A 23,045-nucleotide genomic window follows, 5' to 3' on the forward strand; every position below is an offset into this window, starting at 1 on the left:
TTGGGGAAAAAGATTATGAGTTCTGTTTTAGACATGTTGAGTTGGTACATCCAATGTGAAATTTCTATTAAGTAGTTGGTAATACATGACTGAAACTCTGGAGAGATTGGCTCTAGATGATATGTAGACCTGAGAGTAAGCTGCCCAGTGGACAATCCCCTGTAAAACTGTCTCAGCAGATGGGCTAACCCAGGTTGACAGTGGCCAACAGGTCTCAAATCCTTGGATGAGTGAGTGAGGTTAAAGCAGTGTAATGGGCAGATGAGAACAAATTGTTCCAACCACAATGAAGGTGGCTGAAACAGGCACTGGGGCGCTCTTAGAGCTTGGTTAGACAGCAAAGACACAGCATCATCCACTGCAGCCTGATCTACTGTCTTGGCTTGATCTTGCCACTGGACTCTGATGACCCTGGAAGAGAAAGTGAGTGAGGCTGATGATGACTTTGTGCAATTTTGATTCTCTTAAATCCATTTCACATGCAAGTCAAGGCCTGTGATATACTCTGCAAAAAAGAAGGATGACAACAACAGATCATCAGTCATCAGCAAAAGGATGATAAACTCCCGGGAGCTAATGACACTAATCACCACCAGAGGGGGAGAAAGAGAGGGAGAGAGGGAGGAAAGAGAGAGAGAGACAGAGGGAGAGGAAGGGAGGGAGAGAAAGATAGAAACAAAGAGGGAGGGAGGGAGAGAGGAGGGGAGGGGAGAAGGGGGAGAGAGAAAAAGAGAGAGAGAGGGAGAGAGAGAGAGAGAGAGAGAGAGAGAGAAGGAAGGCAGAAAAGAGGAAATCTGGGGCAGGTACAAATACTTCAGAATAGCTATGATTTCATCAGTGAGGATATTCTCTCCATTGGCAGAGATTGAAACCCATCTATTCCTTATTCTGTGCAATTTTTTAATGTGTCTCTATTGAAAAGCTTTTCTCTGAGTTGTTTAGCATTTCTTGAGCAATATTAGTATGTCACTTTACTTTTTCTTCATTTATTAACTATCAAGTGTAACATTTCTAATCTGATGTTTTCTGAATGCCATCATTTTTGTTATTCCTTAATATTGTTGAGAATATGTGGCAAACATCTAATGGTTCACTCATTGTATGTCCCTCCATTTTCCTTTGGTTACATTTAATTCTTATTCTTCAGAGACTGGGTTTTTCTTTTTAATTTTTTTTTTATTTTATTATAACTTTTTATTGACAGAACCCGTGCCAAGGTAATTTTTTTTACAATATTATCTCTTGTACTCACTTCTGTTCTGACTTTTCCCTTCCCTCCCTCCACTCCCTCCCCTAAATGGCAAGCAGTTTTATACATGTTAAATATGTTATAGTATATCCTAGATACAGTATATGTGTGCAGAACTGAACAGTTCTAATTGGATTCAGAAGGTAAAAATAGCCTGGGAAGAAAAACAAAAATGCACAGTTTACACTCACTTCCCAGTGTTCCTTCTCTGGGTATAGCTGCTTCTGTCCATCATTGATCAATTGGAACTGAGTTAGATCTTCTCTTTGTCGAAGAAATCTACTTCCATCAGAATACATCCTCATACAGAATTGTTGTTGAAGTATATAATGATCTCCTGGTTCTGCTTCCTGGTTAGCATCAGTTCATGTAAGTCTCTCCAAGCCTCTCTGTATTCATCCTGATGGTCATTTCTTACAGAACAATAATATTCCATAACATTCATATACCACAATTTACCCAACCATTCTCCAATTGATGGGCATCTATTCATTTTCCAGTTTCTAGCCATGTGGTTCCTTCTTGATTTGTAGCTTTCTATAGCAATGCAGAAGAATGGCTTAATCCCATAAGAATAATGATAGGAACGCTCAAGGTCAAAATAAGCTAGGTTTGAACTACATGGTGGGGACCATGAAGGGTAATAGATGGAGTCAGAAAGAGTAGGACAATAATGTGGTCTTGTGCGTGTCTTCTAGCTCTATATTTATGATTCTATTATCTTGTTGACTTGGAATAGATAGGATGGTTTTGCTCTATCCTAGTGGTGTCTGTCATTTTCCTCTTCTCTTCCTTCCTCTTCCTCATTCTTCTCCTTGCTTTTCCTCTTTCTCTTCCTTTTTACTGCCTGCTACAGATTTTCACTTCAATATTCTACCAAATTCTAGGATTCTGTAATTTTTAGGGAGCCAAATTGGATTGCTCACCACCCCCTTGACCATTTCTATCCTTTGCTGCACACCTTTGCTTACTGTGCTCCCTCTTCCTGAGACGTTCTACCTGACAGTTCTCAACTAGGCACAGCTGAGAAGTCACTTCCTACTAAACCGTTCCCTGATTCCTCCAGTTTTAATTGACCTACCCTATATATAATCTTGCAGCATTTAATATTCTTTTAATTACTTTTCACAATCCACTTTGTTTATTTATCTCTGTTATGGATCTTACCTTCAACATTTAGGCAGCTAGCTGGAACAGTGGATTGAGCACCAGGATGTGGAGTCAGATAGATCTGAGTTAAAATCCAGCTTCCCACACTTATTAGTTATATGATTTTGGGCAAATCACAATCTCTGTTTGTCTTTGTCTCAGTTTCCTTATCTGTATAATAATAAGAGTACCTACTTTCCAGGGTTATTGTGAAGATCAGATGAGATAATAATTTTAAAGTGCTTAGCATAGTGCCTGACACATAGTTGAGTATTACATAAATGATATCTATCATTTTTATGATATCCAAAACAGAACACATTATTTACCCCCCCAAAAGTATCTCTCTTCTGAACATTCTTATTACTGTAGAGAAGACCAATTTCAGTGCCATCCTTGGCTCCTTTCTCCTTATACATCTTGCATGTATAATTACTTGCCAAATATTATAATTTCTTTCTCTTTAGCAACTCTCTTATCCAGTGAGATGGTTTAGACACAATCAGGCTTTTATTATGTCTTATCTGAACATCTTAGTCTTCTATTAGTCTTCAGGCCTCAGGTTTTTCAGGATGCTAATCCATTCTTCACTCAGTTGTCAGAATAATTCTCCTAAACCTTTTCTGACCACAATATTTCCTCTCCTCAATAAACTCTAGTGGCTCTCTGCTGCTCCAGAATCAGGTAAGGTTCTGGCATTTAAAGCCCTTTACAACCTGGCCCCTTCTTACTTTTCCAGTCTTACAGTCTTCCTCTGTACTCCCTCTGTACATCCTGTCTTATTTGCTATTTCTCACACTAGATCTCAGTTTTCTATCTCCATGCCTTTGCTCTGTTTGTTCCTCATGTCTAGAATTCTCACCTTGATGACCTTGGGAAGAATTCCCTAGCTTCCTTTAAGGCTGTTCAAGCATGATTTCTAAAAGTCTTCTATTACTCTTAGTTGTGTATGGAAAGGTGAAGAACTTCCAGATTAAGTACATATTGATCAGAGACTGTTAACTGAAGTAGATCAGGCCTATAGGCCCCAGTCACATGATTTTAGATGAGATCTGGACTGCATTCCATTGTCCGAAGAAGGAATTAAGTGGCCAAAGCTATATATCACCTTTTTCACTGCATTCCACTGACCAAATAGGGAGATAAAGGTTTATGTAACCAATCACAGCCTGTAAAGGGTGGGATTTTGGGGGTTCTTTGTCTGAAATGTATAAAAGTTGTAAGCATCTTCACGTGAATGACTCTCCTCCTGTGGGTATCTTTGCTATCCTTTCGGGCCCACAGGCCAGGATGGTCCACTTCTCGAGATTCTAATAAATTCTTTCTGTACATCATTTGGAGTGACTCCTGAGTAGTCAGTTTGGGTAGGTGCAATTTCCCCAAACTGTTTTGGGGGCTCTCTGGGATGGTGTCTTTTGGGGAGATGGGTGCGCACCTTGAGTGGAGGCGGGCGCCCACGCAGAAATTTTTCCAGTGGTCTCCTACTCAAGCGAGTGCGTCCTTCCTCCCTATCAGACAACGGACCGAAGCAGGGGGACTCAGTGATGTACAGAAACTAATATTTTGGAAGGAACGAATGTCCTGACTGGCCGGCGCAGTATAGAATCCGCACCGTGTGGCTCGGTAAGCTCTTGGAATAGTTTGGGGGTCTTATTGGCTGGGTTTTAGGGAACCTGAGGGAATAGCCCTCGCTAAATTTTGTGGAGTGCTGGACTGTGACAGGCCCCAATAGTAAAGAACTGCCAAGGGAAGCTGCCGAGAAACTGCTGAACTTAGTTTGAGGAACTAAGTTAAATGGGGAAATCACAGTCCAAAAGTAAGTGTCAGGACCTTAGCCAGGGAATTCTAGTCGACAGCCCATTAGGAAGTCGACTTAAGGACTGGGAGGAACTTCCCAGATACAAAGGAAAGGACAAAAGAAAGATCGTTAAATATTGCTGCTTTGTTTAGAGCGGCCAAAATATTGGTGGGGGAACGATTTGGCTGAGATTTGGTTCCTCCGAAGATTGGGGATGTCAACAACTGAATTTGTATGTGAATGGTAAAGACTCTTTTAACCCAGAAGAATCCACCTGTGCTAATCTTTGGCTTGATGAGTCTGCTAAAGTCTTTTTGAACCAGCCCCAGAGTTAGAGTCAGAGTCAGAGAAAACAGAAAAAAGTCAGGGGCTAAAGAGAAAGTAGTAAAGGAAGAGAAGCTAGATTGGGACCCTTTAGAAGCTCTGCCCCCTCCCCCAGGGGAGGCACAGCCGGTTGAGGCCCAGTTCATGGCTAAAGCTCCAGGAGAGCAGATAAGAGAAGGGCTGTATTCTCCTATTTCCAGGGAATTGCACCAGGTGCAGAAGGATATTCAGAGCCTCCCCTTTAGGGAGGAGGCAGGATCACTCCCAAGAAAGACACGGAGTTCAGTGGGAGATATAGGTAGAGAGGTGTCCCTTCCAGCGGGGGATGCCGATATGTTCCCCCTCAGGGAAGTCCCATTAGGTGGGGCTCAAGGGGGCATTGGATATGTAATGCACCTCTATCAAGAAGTGAGGTCAGGGCATTTAAAAAAAGAATTAGTTTCTGTTATGGAGGATTCAGTTGGGGACGTCAAAATAGTTAGATCGATTCCTGGGCCCCAGTTTATATACTGGGGGGAATTAATGCATGTATTGTCAATATTGTTTACTCCTGAAGAGTGCTGCTCAATTCAGGCACAAGCCTTGCGGAAATGGGAAAGGAGGCACCCACCCCTGAATGTTGGGGCGGTCCCCATCACAGAAGTATCCTGTGAATGACCCAGGGTGGGATGGTAATACTCAGGCGCATAGACAGAATATGGAAGATCTGAGCGAGTTAATAGTTGTGGGGTTGAGGGATGCCTTCCCAAAGAGGCAAAATATAAACAAGGCCTTAGCTATCACCCAAGAAAAGGACGAGTCACCAGCGCAGTACGTAGAATTAGAGAAGGAATAAGAAAATATTCAGGAACAGATCCTGATAGCCCAGAGAATGAACAGATGTTAAAGGTGCAGTTTGGATCTAATGCCTGGCTGGACATAAATAGGAAGTTACAGAAGACTGAAGGGTAAATGCGGTCTTCTTTGGAAACTTTATTGGGGAAACTACTAAGGTTTATGTAAGGAGAGAGGATCAGGCTAAGGAAAAAGAGGGGCAGAGAAGGGAATGGGAAAGCATAGGGATAAGAGAGAAAGAAAGAGAAATAGGTTCATGATTCAGCTGATCCATAACTCGGATGCTGCTAAAAAGGAATATAAGGGACCCAGGAGGGGCTGGGAGTCCAAAACAATAAAGGAAAGGGTGCATTGAGGAATCCAAATTTAGAATGTTGGACATGTGGAAAACAAGGAAACATAATTGGGTAATTTGTTAACATTGTAAGTTATGCTTTATGGAGTTTTTCTAGCTATTCACTATATTGTGAATCTTAAAAGTTCTGAAGGGAACTGGAAGGAAGAATGCAGGAGATTTATGAAGGATTGATTTGTAGGAGCAAATTGAGAGCCTGAATGATATCAAAAAGGAATCAGTTGGAAAATAAAAGGAAATAAACTGATTGCCTAAATCTTGAGAAGGATTCCTAAGTGGGAAATTGAGTGGAGAAACAGGAGGGATTCCTTTGTCCAGGAGTGCAGGAGTGGGGGAAGGGTGGCCACATGGAATCCTCTCTTCCCCTCCTCCCCCTCACCAAGTGCGTTCCAGTCACTTTCTGTACTGGCTTGGTTAATTGACTGAATATTTGTTTCTTTGAAACATAATGGTTTTCTTGTTTAAGGAATATGATCATAAACACGATCTATAGTTTGAAAGTATTATTTCAAAAAGTTTAATTGATGTTTTTAAGAACTTTTCAGATTCTTTCATGTGAAAATAGGAAGTTTTAATTAACTGTATTGATGCCAATTATTTAAAGGGATTCCAAGGATAATAGTTTTTGCCTTTGTCCTTTTGAAAAAGTTTTTGTTATAGACAATATGTAGTTTGGGATTTTTCTGTGTATTGGGTATTTTAAAAGCAAAATGATTGGTATATTATTCAATTTATGAAACATCTACTTGGGTATGTAAGAATTGTGTGAATATTCTGGGATAAATTTCTTACTGTTAAAAGTCTTACAATATGTAGATGATCCTTTTGTGTCAAGAAGGAAAAAGAGTGACCTTGTCCAAGTCACTATCAATTTGTTAAATTATTTAGGAGCACAGGGCCTGAGAATTTCTTAAGACCAAATGCAATTTGTGAAATGCGAGGTAAAACATTTAGGTCATTGTATAAGTGAAGGAAAAAAGAAATTAGATCCTATAAATTACTTGGGGGAAAGAATGGAAATAGAAAGGTAAGGAATTGGCATACAGGGCATTGGTCACTTAAATTTTGACTAATCTTATGTCACCTAAGAACATTGCAGTGATTCATGTGTAGGGGCACCAAAGAGGAGATTCATTTGAGACAAGGGGAAACTGCTTTATGGATGAGGAGGCGAAATGGGCTGGAGGAGAGGAATCTGTAAGCACGGAGGAGATGAAGGTGCTAATTCTGGCATTCTGCCTCTAGTGCCTCTACCTTCCCTTACTCCAGAAGAGAAGCAGGATATCCAAAGCCTTGGTGCTCAGGAGGATAAAGAGAGGCACTGGCTCCTCCCTGATGGCAGAGAGGTACTGACCACAGCAGGTATGGGACATGTGCTCCAACATTTACATCAGGGCAGTCCTTGGGGTGTCCGAGGCCTGTGTGACGCGGTGCTGACCATGTTTGTGGCACCAGCTTGTACACACTAGCAGGCAACTGGTCAGTGGGTGTCCTGTTTGTCAAAGGATGAATAGGGCGGCCCAATGACAAGCCCAAAAAGGAGGAAGGCCCTCTGGTATCAGGCCTTTCCAAAGCATTCAGGTGGACTTTACCGAGCTCCCATCAGTAGGGCGTCTCAAATACCTGTTGGTCGTAGTGGACCATCTGACCTCATGGGCGGAGGCCTTTCCCCTTACCTGGGCAATGCCTCAGCAGTTGTAAAAGTCCTCCTTGAGCATATCACTCCAGGGTATGGGATGGTAGAGCAGGTAGATTCAGACCGAGGCACCCATTTCACAGCTAAGATCCTCCTATCTGTGGCCCAAGCTCTAGAAATATCATGGGTCTTACATATCCCATGACCTCCACTCTCATCAGATAAAGTGGAAAGGATGGATAAGGAAATTAAACAGCAACTGACTAAATTGGCGTTAGAGACACAATTGCCCTGGACCAAATGCCATCCCCTTGCCTTATTAAGAATAGGACAAAACCCCAAAGGGAGGTGGGATTATCACCTTATGAATTATTGTATAGTCACCTTTATCCAAAAGGGATTCAAAATTCTTCCTGGGATCCAATATTTGAGACCAAGGATTTGTTTTTAAAGAAATATGTTCTGTCTTTACTGTAACATCTGAAAGCTTCAAAACTAAAAGGGCTTATTGCTCAGACTCCTCCCTTAGGATTCACAGTGTACAAGTTTTAGCTTGGAGACTGGGTCCTGGTTTGGACGTGGAAGGAGGACAGGCTGACCCTGAGCTGAGAAGGACCGTTCCAGATCCTGTTGACTTCAGATACAGCAATATACACCAAAGAGAGAGGTTGGACACATCACGCTCGAGTCAAAGATCCCGTGGATGCGCCAAAGAAGTGGGCAGTAGAGACTGATCCAGACACTTTGAAAGTGCAGCTGAAATTACAGGAAACTTAGCAAAGACTGATGAATTGTGCATGTAAAATCTTTTTGACTTGTCTCATTTGGGGAACTCTCTTAGGACTCTTCTTGTTTGTATTAGATATTACATTTTGTTGAACTGTTTTGTTAGGATTAGGGATATTATATGCTATCAGGAAGAATGGGGTGTGAACCAAACCCAAAGGGTTGGAAACTGCGCCTTGTATATGCATGTATGATGTTATGTGGGTATATCTTTTGTACTGGTACCTCGAGAGCAGTGGGGCATGAATATACCTTTCAAACCCTGATCCAAACAATAGCCAGTAGCTTTAGATCAACTGACTGTTGGATATGTGGGGGACCTAATCAACTTACACAGTGGCCCTCGGTTCCTGTTCCCTTGTCTCTGGCCTGAATCTCGAGCAACAGGTCAGTGATACACAACGGAACAGGTTTCTGGTCAGCAGAAGAAAAGCATCACTGGACTCTGACCAGTACAGTTTTAGGGAGAGATTGCCTGAATCAGTCTGGTACAGGGCCATGGATGAGAGAAAATGACATTTTCTCGCAGGCCAGAGAAGGGAGCTGCCGTAGATTGCAGTAGGTATGTGAATAGATGGGACCAAATCAGTATAACTTGGTATGAAGGATCAGTGGTTCGCTGTATCCAACGTTCTAATAGTAGTGAGGAGTGTGCAAGGAAAATGCCACCTGCTTGTTTAATCCAGAGGGACCCCAAATATGGACATGTATAACCTTGAATAGCACAGCACCAGATTCTACTTACACTTCGATAGAATGGAAGTGGGAGAATAGAGAAAACACTGTTAGGAAAATGTTTAATAATTTCTGGAGACGTCAAGATCTAACTGGGGAAAATGGTTGCATCTGCCAATGGATAGTTGAAAGTCATCTTTGGAGATGATGGTCCCTGGGATGTCAGGTATTTTGCACCTTCAAGTGGACCTGTTATATATGTTATATTTTGGTATAAAAATAATTCTGCCCTGAAGGGGCATTATTGGATCTGTGGTAAGGGGGCTTATACCCATTTACCCAAAAACTGAATTGGGGTTTGTTATATAGGTATAATTAGACCTAAATTTTTCTTTCTCCCATCAAGCGTTGGCAGCAATTGGGAATATGGTTATATGAAGATTTGGAAAGGGAAACACGAAGTGCGGACCGCTCCCTAACTTACATTGATACTTCTTTGACCCAGACAAATGATGCCAATGGGTGGGAGATGCCTGGGGAGAATTATGAAAGAGTACGGACCAGCAACATGGGCCCAGGATGGTAGCTGGGGGCACTGAACACCGATATATGTGTTAAATTGGTTGATGAGGCTACAAGCAGTCCTAGAGGTAATAACCAACCAAACTGCTCAAGCCTTAGACTTACTGGCTGATCAGGCAACTCAGAGAAGGGAAGCAGTGTTATAACATCGGCTAGTCCTAGACTGTTTGCTAGCCGAGGAAGGAGGGGTCTGTGGGAAACTGAATTTGTCCACCTGCTGTATGCAGATTGATGATAATGGGCAAATTGTTAAGGAAATCACGAAGAACATCCGTAAGGTTGCACATGTACCCATGCAGGTTTGGAAACCTCCCTTTACAAATGGCTGTTGGTCGTGGTTCAGTAGAAGCTGGTGGAAACAACTGTTGGGATCTGGGTTAATAGCTATAAGTGGAATCATCCTGTTGCCATTATGTTTGCCCTGTATGATTACATTGGTAACAAAAATAGTTCAGAGGTCACTGTCAAGAATCTTACAGAGGATGCCATTAAAATGATGATTTTACAAAAGGAGGGATGGGAGACGGTAGCAAGGGATAATCCTGATGAAGCGATTAACAAGCAATGTGTAGAAATGTTAATCGAATTTGACCACAATGTTAGTTCTTCATGAGGAAATATATATACATATATATTTATGAATAACAGGGGGAATTGTGTGGAAAGGTGAAGAACTTACATATTGATCAGAGACTGTTAACTGAAGTAGATCAGGCCTATAGGCCCCAGTCACATGATTTTAGATGAGATCTGGACTGCATTCCATTGTCCAAAGAAGGAATTAAGTGGCCAAAGCTATATTTCACCTTTTTCACTGCAGTCCACTGACCAAATAGGGAGATAAAGGTTTATGTAACCAATCACAGCCTGTAAAGGGTGGGATTTTGGGGGTTCTTTGTCTGAAATGTATAAAAGTTGTAAGCATCTTCACGTGAATGACTCTCCTCCTGTGGGTATCTTTGCTGTCCTTTCGGGCCCACAGGCCAGGACGGTCCGCTTCTCGAGATTCTAATAAATTCTTTCTGTACATTATTTGGAGTGACTCCTGAGTAGTCAGTTTGGGTAGGTGCAATTGCCCCAAATAGTTGCTACTGCTATCTCCTCTAAGTTTACCTTCTAACTACTCTGCATTTATCTTGTTTGTTCTGATTTATAAATGTTGTCTCCCTCCGGAGAATGTTAAATTCCTTGAAGCCTGGGACTATTTTTGCTTTTTCTTTGTATTCCTAGAACTTATCCTGATACATTCTAAGTTTAAAGAATGCTTATTGGGGCAGCTAGGTGGTGTAGTGGATGGAGCACCAGCCCTGACGTCAGGGACACCTGAGTTCAAATCTGGCTCAGACACTTAATACTTCCTAGCTGTGTGACCCTGGGCAAGTCACTTAACCCCAATTGCCTCAGCGGGGGAAAAAAAGATTATTGGAGAGGATTCTGGGAAGATGGTGGAGTAGGCTGGTAAATTTCAAGCTTTTCCCTCACAAACAGGCTGGACATAGACTTGTGAAAAATCCAGAAGACTTGGGGCAGAACTGGGGTCCTCCTGATACAATCCCACCAGATCTGAAGGAAGACTGGGGGCCGGGGATTAACCCTGTCAGGAAGTGCAAACACCTCCGGGCTAGCTCCTCAGAAACAGAAAGTGGGGACCCCTTAGGCAAGCTGGTTGTGTCTGGATCCTCTGCAGAAACCACGGAGACTTTCATCTTCCTGACTGTTTGTCAAGGGGAAGTTTGTCTGAGGGAACCTCGGCTGTTTGGGAACACCAGGCCCAGCTGTGCTCCTGAGACAGGGCCCTGGGTGAGAAGGAACCAGCACCTGTGAGTGCCGAGGCAGAGGGCAGGGACTCTGCTGGCTGTGGGTACTTGCAGGAGCAGGGAGCGCTTGACTTTGGGGTTCTTGATCAGAGGGGAGAGCTGAAGGGAATATTGAGGCACCATCCCCTCATCCATGATTAGAGGGGCTTATACTAATACCTCTTATTAAAAAAAAATGAACCAGCAAAGAAGAAAGAAAACCCACCATTGAAACATTAAGGGAACAGGGAAGACTGAGATTCATCTTCAGAGAACACTTAGTAAAAAAAAAAAAAGCTTCTACCCCAAAGAGTAACGTGAAATGTCTTCCTGCCCAGAGAGAATTTATAGAAGAAATCAAAAATCAACTAACAGACATTGAGGGAAAACTAAAGAAAAAAATTTAAATCATCCAAAAAAAACAAGATTATGAAAAAAAAAAAAGTTAACCAATTAGAAGAGGAGGTATAGAGTCTCACAGATGAAAATAATTCTTTAAAAATTAGAATCAGGCAAGGGAAAACTAGTGAAGCTATGAGAGACCAAGACAAAATAGATTAAAAAGAATGAGAAAATAGAACAGAATGTGAAACATCTTATAAGAAAAACAAAAGATTTGGAAAACAGTTCAAGAAGAGAAAATATAAGAATAATTGGACTGCCAGAAAGTTGTGGCTAAAAAGAGAACCTTGATACAATAATGCAGGAAATAATCCTAGAAAATTGCCCAGGAGTGAGAACATGAGGAGAAAGTATAAATAGGAAAACTCAATAGATTACCACTTCAAAGAAATCCTTCCTGGAAAATACATAGGAATATTATTGCCAAATTTGAACCACCCCACACCCCACACCCCACACCCCCACCCCAATCAAAGAGAAAATTTTGCAAAAAAAAAAGGGGGGAAAAATTCAAATATACTGGAACTACAATTAGAACTACAAGATTTATCAACAGCTACAATAAAGGACTGTAGGTCTTGGAATCCTAACTACAGAAAGGCAAAAGAGCTAGGCTTGTGGCCAAAACTATCATATCCAGCAAAATTATCTATAATTTTAAACGAGAAAAAAAACGGACCTTCAATAAACTTAAAGATTTTTCAGAACTTTCTGTCAATCAAATCTGAACTTAACAGAAAATTTAACATGTAAGAGCCAATATCAAAGAGTAATTTTAAGGAACTCAACATGGACGTACTGTTTAAATATGGATAAATTGTTTATGTTTTTTTACTTGGGAAATGTATACTTTATATCAATAATAGGGTGAGCTCAAAAGGAAGATTGGCAGAGTAAAGGTAAAAAAGTTCTATTCCTTCTTTTCCTTCTTCCTCCTTGAGATGATAAAACAATCTGATATAGGTTATATATGTGCAATCATGCAAAACATTTCCATATTAGTAATTTTGTGCAGGAAAAGTCAAAAAAAAAAAGAAAGTATGCTTTAGTGTATATTCAGATAATATTAATTCTGGATGCTGGTAGCATTTTTCATTATGAATCTTTTGGGACTTTGGGCTCTAAGGCTGTTATTTTGCTGTTGATCATTGTATAATGTTCTCCTAGTTCTGGTCACTTCACTTTGTATCAGTTTATGTAATCTTTTTAGATTTTTCTGAAATCATCCTGCTTGTCATTTCTTATGACACAATGATTTTCCATCACAATTATATATGGCAGCCATTCTCCAGTTGATAGGTATCCCTTCAATTTCTTAATTCTTAGCCACCATAAAAAGAGTTGCTATAAAGATTTTTGTATAAATAGGTCCTTCCCTCTCCCCCTTAAAAATAATATCTCTGGTATTGCTGGGTCAAAGGGTATGCAGTTTTATAACCCTTTGGGCATAATTCCAAATTGTTCTTCATTTCACAACTATACCCACAGTGCATTAGTGTTTCAGTTTTCTCATGTCTCTTCCAATATTTGCCATCTTCTTTTTTTTTTGCCATATTAGTCAGTTTGACAGGGGTAAGGTGGTACCTCAGAATTGTTTTAATTTGCATTTCTCTAATCAGTAGTGATTTAGAGCATTTTTCATGTCACTATAAATAGCTTTGATTTCCTATGAAAACTATCTAGTATAATGTTTTGTTTTTTGTTAATTTTTTGTTGATTTTTATTAATTTAGTATTTGATTTTTCTGTTACATGTAAAAAACAAATTTTAACATTCATTTTTAAAACTTTGAGTTCCAGAGTCTTTCCTTTTCTCTCTCCACTCCCCAATATTGAAAGGGCAAGCATTTCAAATATAAGTTATAAATGTATAGTCATGCAAATCTGTTCTGTGATACTCATGTATATAATATGTTTTAAATGCATAAAATGAAATAGATAACATTACAAAGAAAAATTCTATAAGAATACAGTTATCAAAATATTATCTTAAAATGTTACAGACCTCAGGGTAAGAATTTTTATTATAGCCATGTCTGATATGTAATCCCTTTTCATCTTCACTTTTTAGAATCCTCAGCTTCCTTCAAAACTCATCTTAGATGGAGCCTCATGTAAAGCTTTTTTGTTTGTTTGTTTGTTTCCTCTAATTCTTTTTCTCACAAATTATCTCGTATTTATATATTCATGTACCTCTTGTATTTTTCTAGTAAAAAGTGAGCATCTTGAGTGGCTTGTTTTTGTCTTTGTATCTTCTTTTCTGTGTTTTAATTATAGTATTTAAATAATATTTGTTGAATTGAATTTTTGGTCATCTTTATAAATTTGGATGAATTTTAAGTAGCATATTCATGATGGAAATTAACCCAAACTGGTACAAATGTGAGTTTGAAGTTTGTTGAAATATTTACTAACTTATTCCTGAGGTGTGACAAAAGAAAATTCACTTTCATCATTTAAGAAGACTATGTAGACAGACATTTGAGTTGCCACAGTAATAGAGCAACTTACTAATGGAAATAGTAAATATGACTTAATGATATATTGTCTGCCATTTGCTAAAATGACTATATTTGGCATCATAGCCAGAAATTTTTGACCCCTTTGATAATTGCAAAATAAAATATTTCCCTTCAATCTTTCTATAATGTAGCAGCTATTTCACTAATAGGGAGAGGAAAGGGAAAGATACATGCTTTTTTTTTTTTTTTTATTTTTATGGAAACTAAAGCAACATGGGTAATTCATCTGTAATAAAATTGATAATTGATCATCAATAAGTAAGCAGAATTATACAACTTTAGCACTGGTAGGGACCTTGCTGGTCATTTAATTCAGTCCTTTATTTTACTGATAAAGAAAAAGGCACAGGACAAATGAACTTGCACAAAATGGAAGTTAATGGAAGATCTGGGATTAGAAACTGAGTCTCCTAGCTTTTTATTTCCTACTCTTCCTATAAAATCAAACCAACTTTATTTATCACAGAGAGGTGATTCAAGAGGACAAATTGTAGTTATTTATATTTCACAAAACTGCTAAAATACCTCATATAAGGATAAATTCTCAGAGTTAATATTTCTTTGATCAATGGTTCCAAATGAGACTCATAATATCTAGCACTGTGATTTGCATATTTTAGAAGCTTGCATATAGTAGAAGTTAAATGCTTGTTAAGTTTATTGATTACCTGTGTCTACTCAGGAGAGGGTCAGGGATGGGATTAGAAATGAGTTAAACTCAATGTGAGAATTGTATGACCTGAGTTAGAGATAAAAGGAGTCCATTCATATTGAAGATTGGAGTACAGATAGAGTCTTAGAGGACTCAAAATAAAGGGGCAAAAAAGGAATGAAAAATTGTAGGAGTTAAGCAAAGGAGTCTCTTCAGGATTTACTATATACAGTCAGGGACAAATCACTTTTATAAAACAGACCTTCTTTGAACATACCAACAAAAAAGCAATCTAATGATGGCTGCATCATTATCCTGTATCTCTCTTCTCCCAAGAGAATCAAGCATGTCCTGTTCGTGAGTATCTTAGCAATAACTACTTTTCTCCTCTCACCACTACCCCAGAGACTAAAGAACAAAACATAAGCACACAACCAAGGAGGAAATTTGGTCTTCTGTAGTTTAAAAAGCTTAGCTTTCAAAGACATCTTAGCATACAAGTACATTATTTTATTAATCTTGAAAGGTTTGACAGTACCATAAGTATTTATTGAATTAGCAGAATCTTGAATTAATAATAACTAGCATTTACAAAGTACATCCCATGCCAGGCACTATGCTAAGTGCTTTACAATTATAATCTCCTTTGATTCTTATAATAACCCTGGGAGGTAGATGCTATTATCCCTATCTTATGGATGAGGAAATTAAGGCAAACAGGAAGTGACTTGCTTAGGATCACATAGTTAGTAAGCTTTGAACTTAGGTCTCCCTGAATGCAGACCTAACACTTTATGACTTCTAGATTGATTTTTTATTTTTTCAGACTCTACCTCATGTGACTCAAATGAGGTAGTAGATAGAAAAGTAATTTTTAATTTTATCATTCTTAAATTCCATAAAAACCTATTCTGATTCTTCAGTGTGGAATGGAATGTGAGCTTGTATTGTCAAAGGCTATGCTAGTGGAATAGCAACTGGAAATTTTTACTATCCTAGAAAGTCTTTTAGTATATGTACCAGCAGTAGATCAACTATGCTTTTCTAGGACCAGTCTACTTAAGTATGGAGAGATTCATCACCAATAGGCTAGCTACTTACTGATAAATTTTTTGGCTGTGAGAACCCATGAAACAATCCATATTGTTGTTACCAGTCATCTTTACTGCAAGTCTCTTGTCACTGGCAACTAACCAGGAGTTTCCTATTCATTTTATCAAGGGTCACATCCCTCAGTAAGGAGACAGAGTACATGTTAGCTCCATGGGAGGTTCACCCACTCAGTTGTTCAACTGAGTTCAACAACTCAGCAGTTTCCCTACTCATCCTCTCCCACAAAGTGCTTGTTGGTTGATTTTATTTTCTTTTATTAGGTTCAGCCTTTTATTAGGTTCTTAGTATATAGAAGTTTTTTGGATTCTAAGTCCAAAATCTATATTAACTCTCCCCTTTCCTTTTGCATCATCAATAAGTTTGATAAGTAAATCATTTTATAGTGTTATCATCACTTATTGATAAAAATGTCACATAGCCCAAAACAAAGTTTTTAAAGTTCTGCTTAGGACCTCCTTCCCACTTGATATGGAACCTTTAATGATGACTCTTTAGGTCTGGCTGTACAGCCAGTTTTGAATTCACTGAACTAATCTACTCTATATCTCTGTGTGGAAGCAACTTGCTGGAGAAGTAGCTGGAGTATTGGGTTTAGAATTAGGAAGTCCTGAGTTTGAATCTTTCTTCAGATACTTATTAGCTGTTGATTCTGGACAAGTCATTTAATCTTATCCAATCTCTTTATCCATAAAATATGGCTAATAATAGCCTCTACCTCACAAGGTTATAGTGAGGATTGGATGAGAACAATTTTTGCAACTTTATGTATCTTAAAGTACTATATAACTACTTGTACAGAATTAGATAGGTTTTCAGACATGACCAATGTGAAATTTTGTTCTATTTTACTATGCATATTTGTTTTGTTTTTAGTTTTCATTTTTTAGTGGAATGGAGAAGAGGAAGAGGGAGACTAGGGATAGAGCAGTTTTTTTTAAAGTAAAAAATGAAAAAGAAATTTCTAAGGCATTTATTAAAAATTCACAGAAAAGAACAGAAGGAAGATCAGAAAGAATCGCAAAAGGACCAATTTTCCAGTTGCATGTTAAATTTATAATTTATTTTTTTAATAAAGGAATCTATAACATTCAATTTCATGTATAATTCTGTTCTACTATGAATGTTGCAACATTCATTTTATTTAGCATTTCTTAAATTTAGGCTACAAAATTATTTTGAAAAATATAATCCAACTAAACTTTATAGGATTTCCCAGAACTACCAGTCTAATAAATGACCAAAAAATGGAAATGATATTAGTTTAGCATGACCTGTTTTTGTTGAAGTCTTATTGGCTCTTTATTGCTTCTTTTTCTAGATGTTTTTAGCCATTTTTCTATTTCTAGAATTTTGCCAGAAATCAACACTTGTTGTCAAACATAGGCAAAGTATTTTATTTCAGAAGAATCTCAGTTTCTTCAGATATAAAGTAGAAGTAACAATCCCTTCATTACTTATTTCATGGGACTGTCATGTGAAAAAATTGGTCCTAAATACATGTAATATTGTTATTATTATTATTATTATTATTATTATTATTATTATTATTATTCATTACCAAAGAATGAATGCTTCTTTTCCTTCCTTCTCTCCATTTTATCTATCTAGTCTATTGCATATGCAGACATGGATTTCAACCAATTAGAGGCATTCTTGACTGCTCAAACCAAAAAACAAGGTGGAATTACAGCTGATCAAGCAGCAGTCATTTCCAAATTCTGGAAAAGCCACAAGACAAAAATCAAGGAGAGCTTAATCAATCAAAGTCGATGGGAAAATAGTCTGAAAACCATGAATTGGAGAGTAGATTTGAAGTCTCAATCAAAACACCTTGACCAAATTAATGTTCCTGTTGCTATTGTGGAACTAGAACTGGGGAAGAGTGGACAGGTAAGTTAAATTTTAATATTTCATTTGAGAAACTGTGGATTCATTGTTTTTCATTATTATTTATGCTAGAAAACCATATAGCACTTAAGCTAATTTGTGTAATAGTTGACTTTGGCATTATCTGCCTTCTATCAATATTCAAAAATAGTATCAATAGGTCCTATTTCTTGTTGTCCTCATGTAAGTCAATTTCCTGATAATGTGGAGGTCACTATATTGTGGGAGGAATCTGTAACCCAGACTGAGGGTCATGGGAGTTAGCCAAGATGAACAGAATGTGCCTAAATTTTGATTGAAAAAATGCACAAGAGTTGGCTCTAAATACATTTTAGGTGGATCTCAGATTCCTTGGCAGAGGAGCAGAATTTCAAAAGCTGTGATTGTGATAATAAATAAAGACTATAAATTGTGATTTAGAGAGAAAAAAACCCACAGAATTCTACCCATTTATTTTCACAATCTAATCCAGTTTGAAGAAGCAACATGAAATCTCCTAGTTTTGTCTCTGAGTTTCTGAATTTTGATTGTTTGCTTTATGCCATAGATAGTCTTTCATTTTATTGTGACTATTTTCAATTATTTTTGCTGAAAAAAAAATCCATATTTTTCTCCATTTTAATGACCCCAGATCTATTAGGGTAGTGACTCAGTCCTTTTTAACCTCTGTTCCAATATCTTTTGAAATCATTTGGCTTACTGAATATGGATTGCCAGATCAGGTCTTTATTAACTTGGTTTTTCTATTTGTCTGTATGAAAAGAGAACTTATAATTAGATCTAGAAAGCCCAGATTATTGAATAACCTAATCATGTTTTTTAGAATGTGAAATTATTTAGATAAATAACCAAATATGTACTTCCCGTACATCATGATATGGTTTTTATCCTTTTGCCCCCATTAAAACAGCATCTTTAATTAGATTTTCTTTTGAGCTTCCTCTGTGCACTTCTTTCTTTATATTTTTCAGGAGCATTCTATAATCGTTTTGCATTATATTTCATTTTATTGTGGTGTAGGTTTTATATTTTTTTGTTTTGTGGTTACAGTGGGATGCAGTGAATAGAGTGCTATACTCAGAGTTTAAAATACTTGGTGGATTTGAGTTCTGCCTCTGAAACACCTAGGCTCTGTGATCCTGGGCAGGTCCAATGCTACAGGCAACTTTCTAAGCCTCTTAAATTGAAGAGCAAGTGCTGGTCTGCATAAGTAGAGGGAATTTCCTCTTTGGGATACCAAGACAGGTGCAGTCTCCTATTCTGTACCTTTCTACCCCAAATTCTTTTCTAAAAAGTGTTCTATTGACACTTTTGTTCACTTGTTATAGGATAAAATCTGTTATTAATTTAATAATGAATTATTATTTTTATTTAGTTCATTTGGTATGTGACAGTACTGTTGTGAAATTGAGTCAGTATTTTATTGGTTTAAATGTATAAAGTGGAAAGCTTAGGACGTTGTTATATGAACCAAAATTCAGACACTTTATTTTGACCATTCCTTAGGTTGAATAGTAATTGAGATTCAATATAATGTATATGCACTTTTTTCTTAAATTGCAAATAGATCTGTAGGTTTTATCAACCATAGTTTTACTTTGTGCCTTTGAGAGTTAGGACATTTTTAAAAGAGAGTATAGATTGTACTGTTTGGCTGGGGCCAAACAGCTATCTAGAGACTGGAGGGTCAAGACACAAAAAGGTATTTATTAATTTCAAAGTGAGAAAATGTTTGCATGTGGAAGATATTTCCACTTCCCCAGGAAACCTCATCATCAGAAAACTCATTGTCCTATGAGATTGCTTCAGCTTTGTTCCTCACACCTCATCAGTTCTCTCAGTACTCTTTACCTCTTTTGATCTGACATATATATATATATATATATATATATATATATATATATGTATGTATTTTGATCAGCATAACGAATATGGAAATATCTTTAGAAGAATTGCACATGTTTAAGCTATATCAGATTGCTTACTGTCTTGGGGAGAGAGGGAGAGAGAGGAGAAGGAGAAAAATTTGGAACATAAGATTTTGTGAAGGTGAATGTTGAAAATTATCTTTGCATGTATTTGGAAAAATAAAATATTAAGAACAAACATTATGATTTAAAAAATTGGTATACAAATCAAACATTTACTGATAATAAATCATAATTTCTCAACCCTCACATTTAATTATGAGACAAACCACAATTTAGAAAGCTGGGATTTATTTAACCTGACCATATAGGGCTGGAAAATTGGATCATCTAAAGGAAGCCCCAGCTTCTGAGTAGATTGTAGAACCCTCCAACTACCTCTAAGTTCCTCTAGCAGCTACCGTGTTTCCCTGATAATAAGACACTGTCTTATTAATTTTTTGGACAGAAAAACCACCAGAGGGCTTATTTTCAGGGGAGGGCTTATTTTAATGAACATTGACAGCAATTTTAATAAACAGGTAAATGTGAACAAAAAAAAAAGTACCTTTATTCAATAATGATCATGCCATCTTCTTCAACAACATCGTCATAAGTGTCCATACCCTGAATTCCGTCCTGGATGTCTTGCGCCTCTATTTCCTTCAGAAGAAGTGGGCCCAATCTATCATGTCCAGCAATATAGCTCTCTTTAAATGAACATGTCTTGTCCTGGTAACCTGCTCGTAGTGCCTTGGCGACACAGCTGTCAGTAATTTTATCCCATGACTTCTTCACCCAAGTCACGACTTCTTGCAGACAGGGCTTCACAAAGTTTCCACGCTGATTTCTTTCCATTCTATTTTCAATGTAGTCATTGACTTCCATGCACAAATGGTCCTTGAATGTCTTGTTTATTGCAATATCAAGGAGATAGGCAGTCATTCCTGCAGGAATCATTACTTGATCTATTCTTCTCTCTGCAAGGAAGTTCTTCATTTCTTTAGCGCAGTGAGTGCTGGCTGAGTTCTTCTTTTATCTTCCATCATGCCCCCTCATTCCCACTTACATACCGGGTTTTTATGTTGTCCTGCCTCAGCTCTCCTCCGCGGCACTGCTCTCAGTGGCGCCAGCAAGCAAATCACTGGGGAAGAACAGGATGACGCGCTCACTGCTGCAGCTCTGATTGGATGCAGCTCGGAGCACGGCAGCGTTTCACCCGGGGAAGGGGGGGAGGGGACGGTACATACAGAGGGTACCGTAATGTAGGGTGTAGTGCAGGAGATCATCTTCACTACAGTAGCAATCTCAATAGGGCTTATTTTCGGGGGAGGGCTTATTTTAGAGGAAACTTACACAGTTATCTTTAATAAGATTATCAGGGAAACACGGTAATATCCAGATAAGACTGATATCCCAAGATTCTGGACAACGGCTGAGTCTACTGTCCATGTTTTTTTTTTTTCCTCCCCTTTTGTTAGGCTCTAATTCAAGGGTGTGCTGTCATTTTCTCTTCCTTCATTCTTGTCCACCCTTTTCTGTTTTCAAGTCAGTGATGGCTAGCAATGACACTTAGGACATACCTCCTCAATATATCCTCTCAAGGAACAAACCCTCTGAGCAATATATCATCAAGATGCCTCTCAAACAGAGTATAATTTTTTTAAGCAAAAAAAAAAAAAAAAACTTAATTGTAGGTTACGATAATAGAAAGAGACAATCCCTTTCAAATAATAGTAGTGAGATTTGTTTTATCCCCAAAGAGAGTAGCAGAAAATCCTAGGAGAGTTTTGAGCCATGGATTTTCTTCAACAGTTAGATATTAATCTCTCTTAGCTCCACCAACCAAATATAACATGGCTCTCTATCTTATATTAAATTCCAGTAGGATTTGAGTCTCAAGGTACAAATACAAGGAGAGGTAGAAATCTCCCTCAAAAACATGAGAAAGGAAAAAAAAAACACAAGCAAACAAACAACAATTAAAAAAGGTGAAAATGCTATGCTTTGATTCACATTTAATCTTCATAGTTTGTATACCTATTTTATATACCAATATACTAAGGGGCACATAAAAATTTCTTGGGTGAAAAGGGATTGCAAATGGAAAAAGTTTGAGAAGCTCTGGTTTAAACAATACAATAATAACACAAATAATAAATTTTGGGAAATATCAATTGCATTTCCAAATGATTACATATAAAAACCATTGATTTTATTACTGTGTGGGACAGGTTGGATACAAGTTTCCCTTCCCAGTTAACTAATCAGAGACATCATCAAGTACAAAGAGAAAGCATTTAAGACACACAGCTGGGAGCCATCCCAACTCTGCTGTGTTTTCCTGGAACCTGGCCAGCTTCCAGTTTGTCTAGAGTTTAAAAGCAAAAGACTCGACTCTTCTCATTGGATAGACTAAAAGGATGTAACCGTCCTTGACCAATGGTCCCCAATGCTGGCTCCCTCCCACAGCTTACGTCACTTCCTGCAACTTCCTGTACCTCCAAGTTCAAAGTTCATTCCTCCAGAGATCAAATGACCTCCCCAAGGTCCCAGTTCTGGAAACAGGGATCATGTGACAATACTGAGAAATACTTCATCCAGTCAGTCCCATTCATTACCTTTGGCATATTAAAATTACTTTAGATTTATCATATATGGAACAGTTGCATTCAATTAGAGAAATAATAATAATGTAGTGCTTAGCATGTGTCAATCACTGTGTTAAGCACTTTATAGTCATATCATTTGGATCTCAGATGACAGCTCTGACAGGTGGATATCATTATTCTGTTTCTCTTTACAAATCAGGAAAGTTGTCTTAGGTGCCTAAGATTACACAGTGCTACTGGAATAGAGAAGGGTGGGTCACCAAAGGCAGAGGATGACTACTTCTCCTTCTCATACTACCCCACTAGACACTGCCAGGGGCACTAGATTTTGCCAGTACCATTGCCATTGCCTGGGGGCTGGGGTGGCAGAGCTCAGGGGATGCTGGCTGTGGGGCCTGATCTGCCTCCCACCCCCACTGCCCTCCCTTCCAACCCACACAGGTGCTGCTAGGCCTGGGGTCACTTTCCACTGCTGAAGTAGAATGTATTGCCCCTAGCTGATGCCCCCAGGTTTTCCTAGAGGGGCAGGCAACAGGATGCCCAGTGACATAGGGCTGCCAGGGCCATTGTTTATGTGGCTGCTGCTCCCCCCTCCCCTTCCCCCCTCCCCCACACTCCCCAGATGTAGCATAACATAATTCGAATTTCCATGCACTTCTTTAGCATTCTTTTTTCTTAATCTGATCTGAGATGAGGGGGTTAACAGAGAGAAATGGTCTTGTTAGCAATCCCCACAACGGAGCTAGAACTCCAGGAAAGGGAAGTGG

General features: G+C 38.5%; 1 protein-coding gene across 1 annotated transcript in view; it reads left to right on the top strand.

Moving 5' to 3' along the window:
* Positions 1-23,045, top strand: part of COMMD1 (copper metabolism domain containing 1) — a 243,192-nt gene that overhangs the window by 79,928 nt on the left and 140,219 nt on the right. Inside the window, exon 2 of the mRNA XM_051975356.1 lies at positions 17,481-17,762. Within this exon, the coding sequence (XP_051831316.1) occupies positions 17,481-17,762 (282 nt within the window). The remainder of the gene's footprint in view (positions 1-17,480; positions 17,763-23,045) is intronic.

The sequence above is a fragment of the Antechinus flavipes genome, chromosome 2, assembly GCF_016432865.1.
Source record: "Antechinus flavipes isolate AdamAnt ecotype Samford, QLD, Australia chromosome 2, AdamAnt_v2, whole genome shotgun sequence".
NCBI lineage: Eukaryota > Metazoa > Chordata > Mammalia > Dasyuromorphia > Dasyuridae > Antechinus > Antechinus flavipes.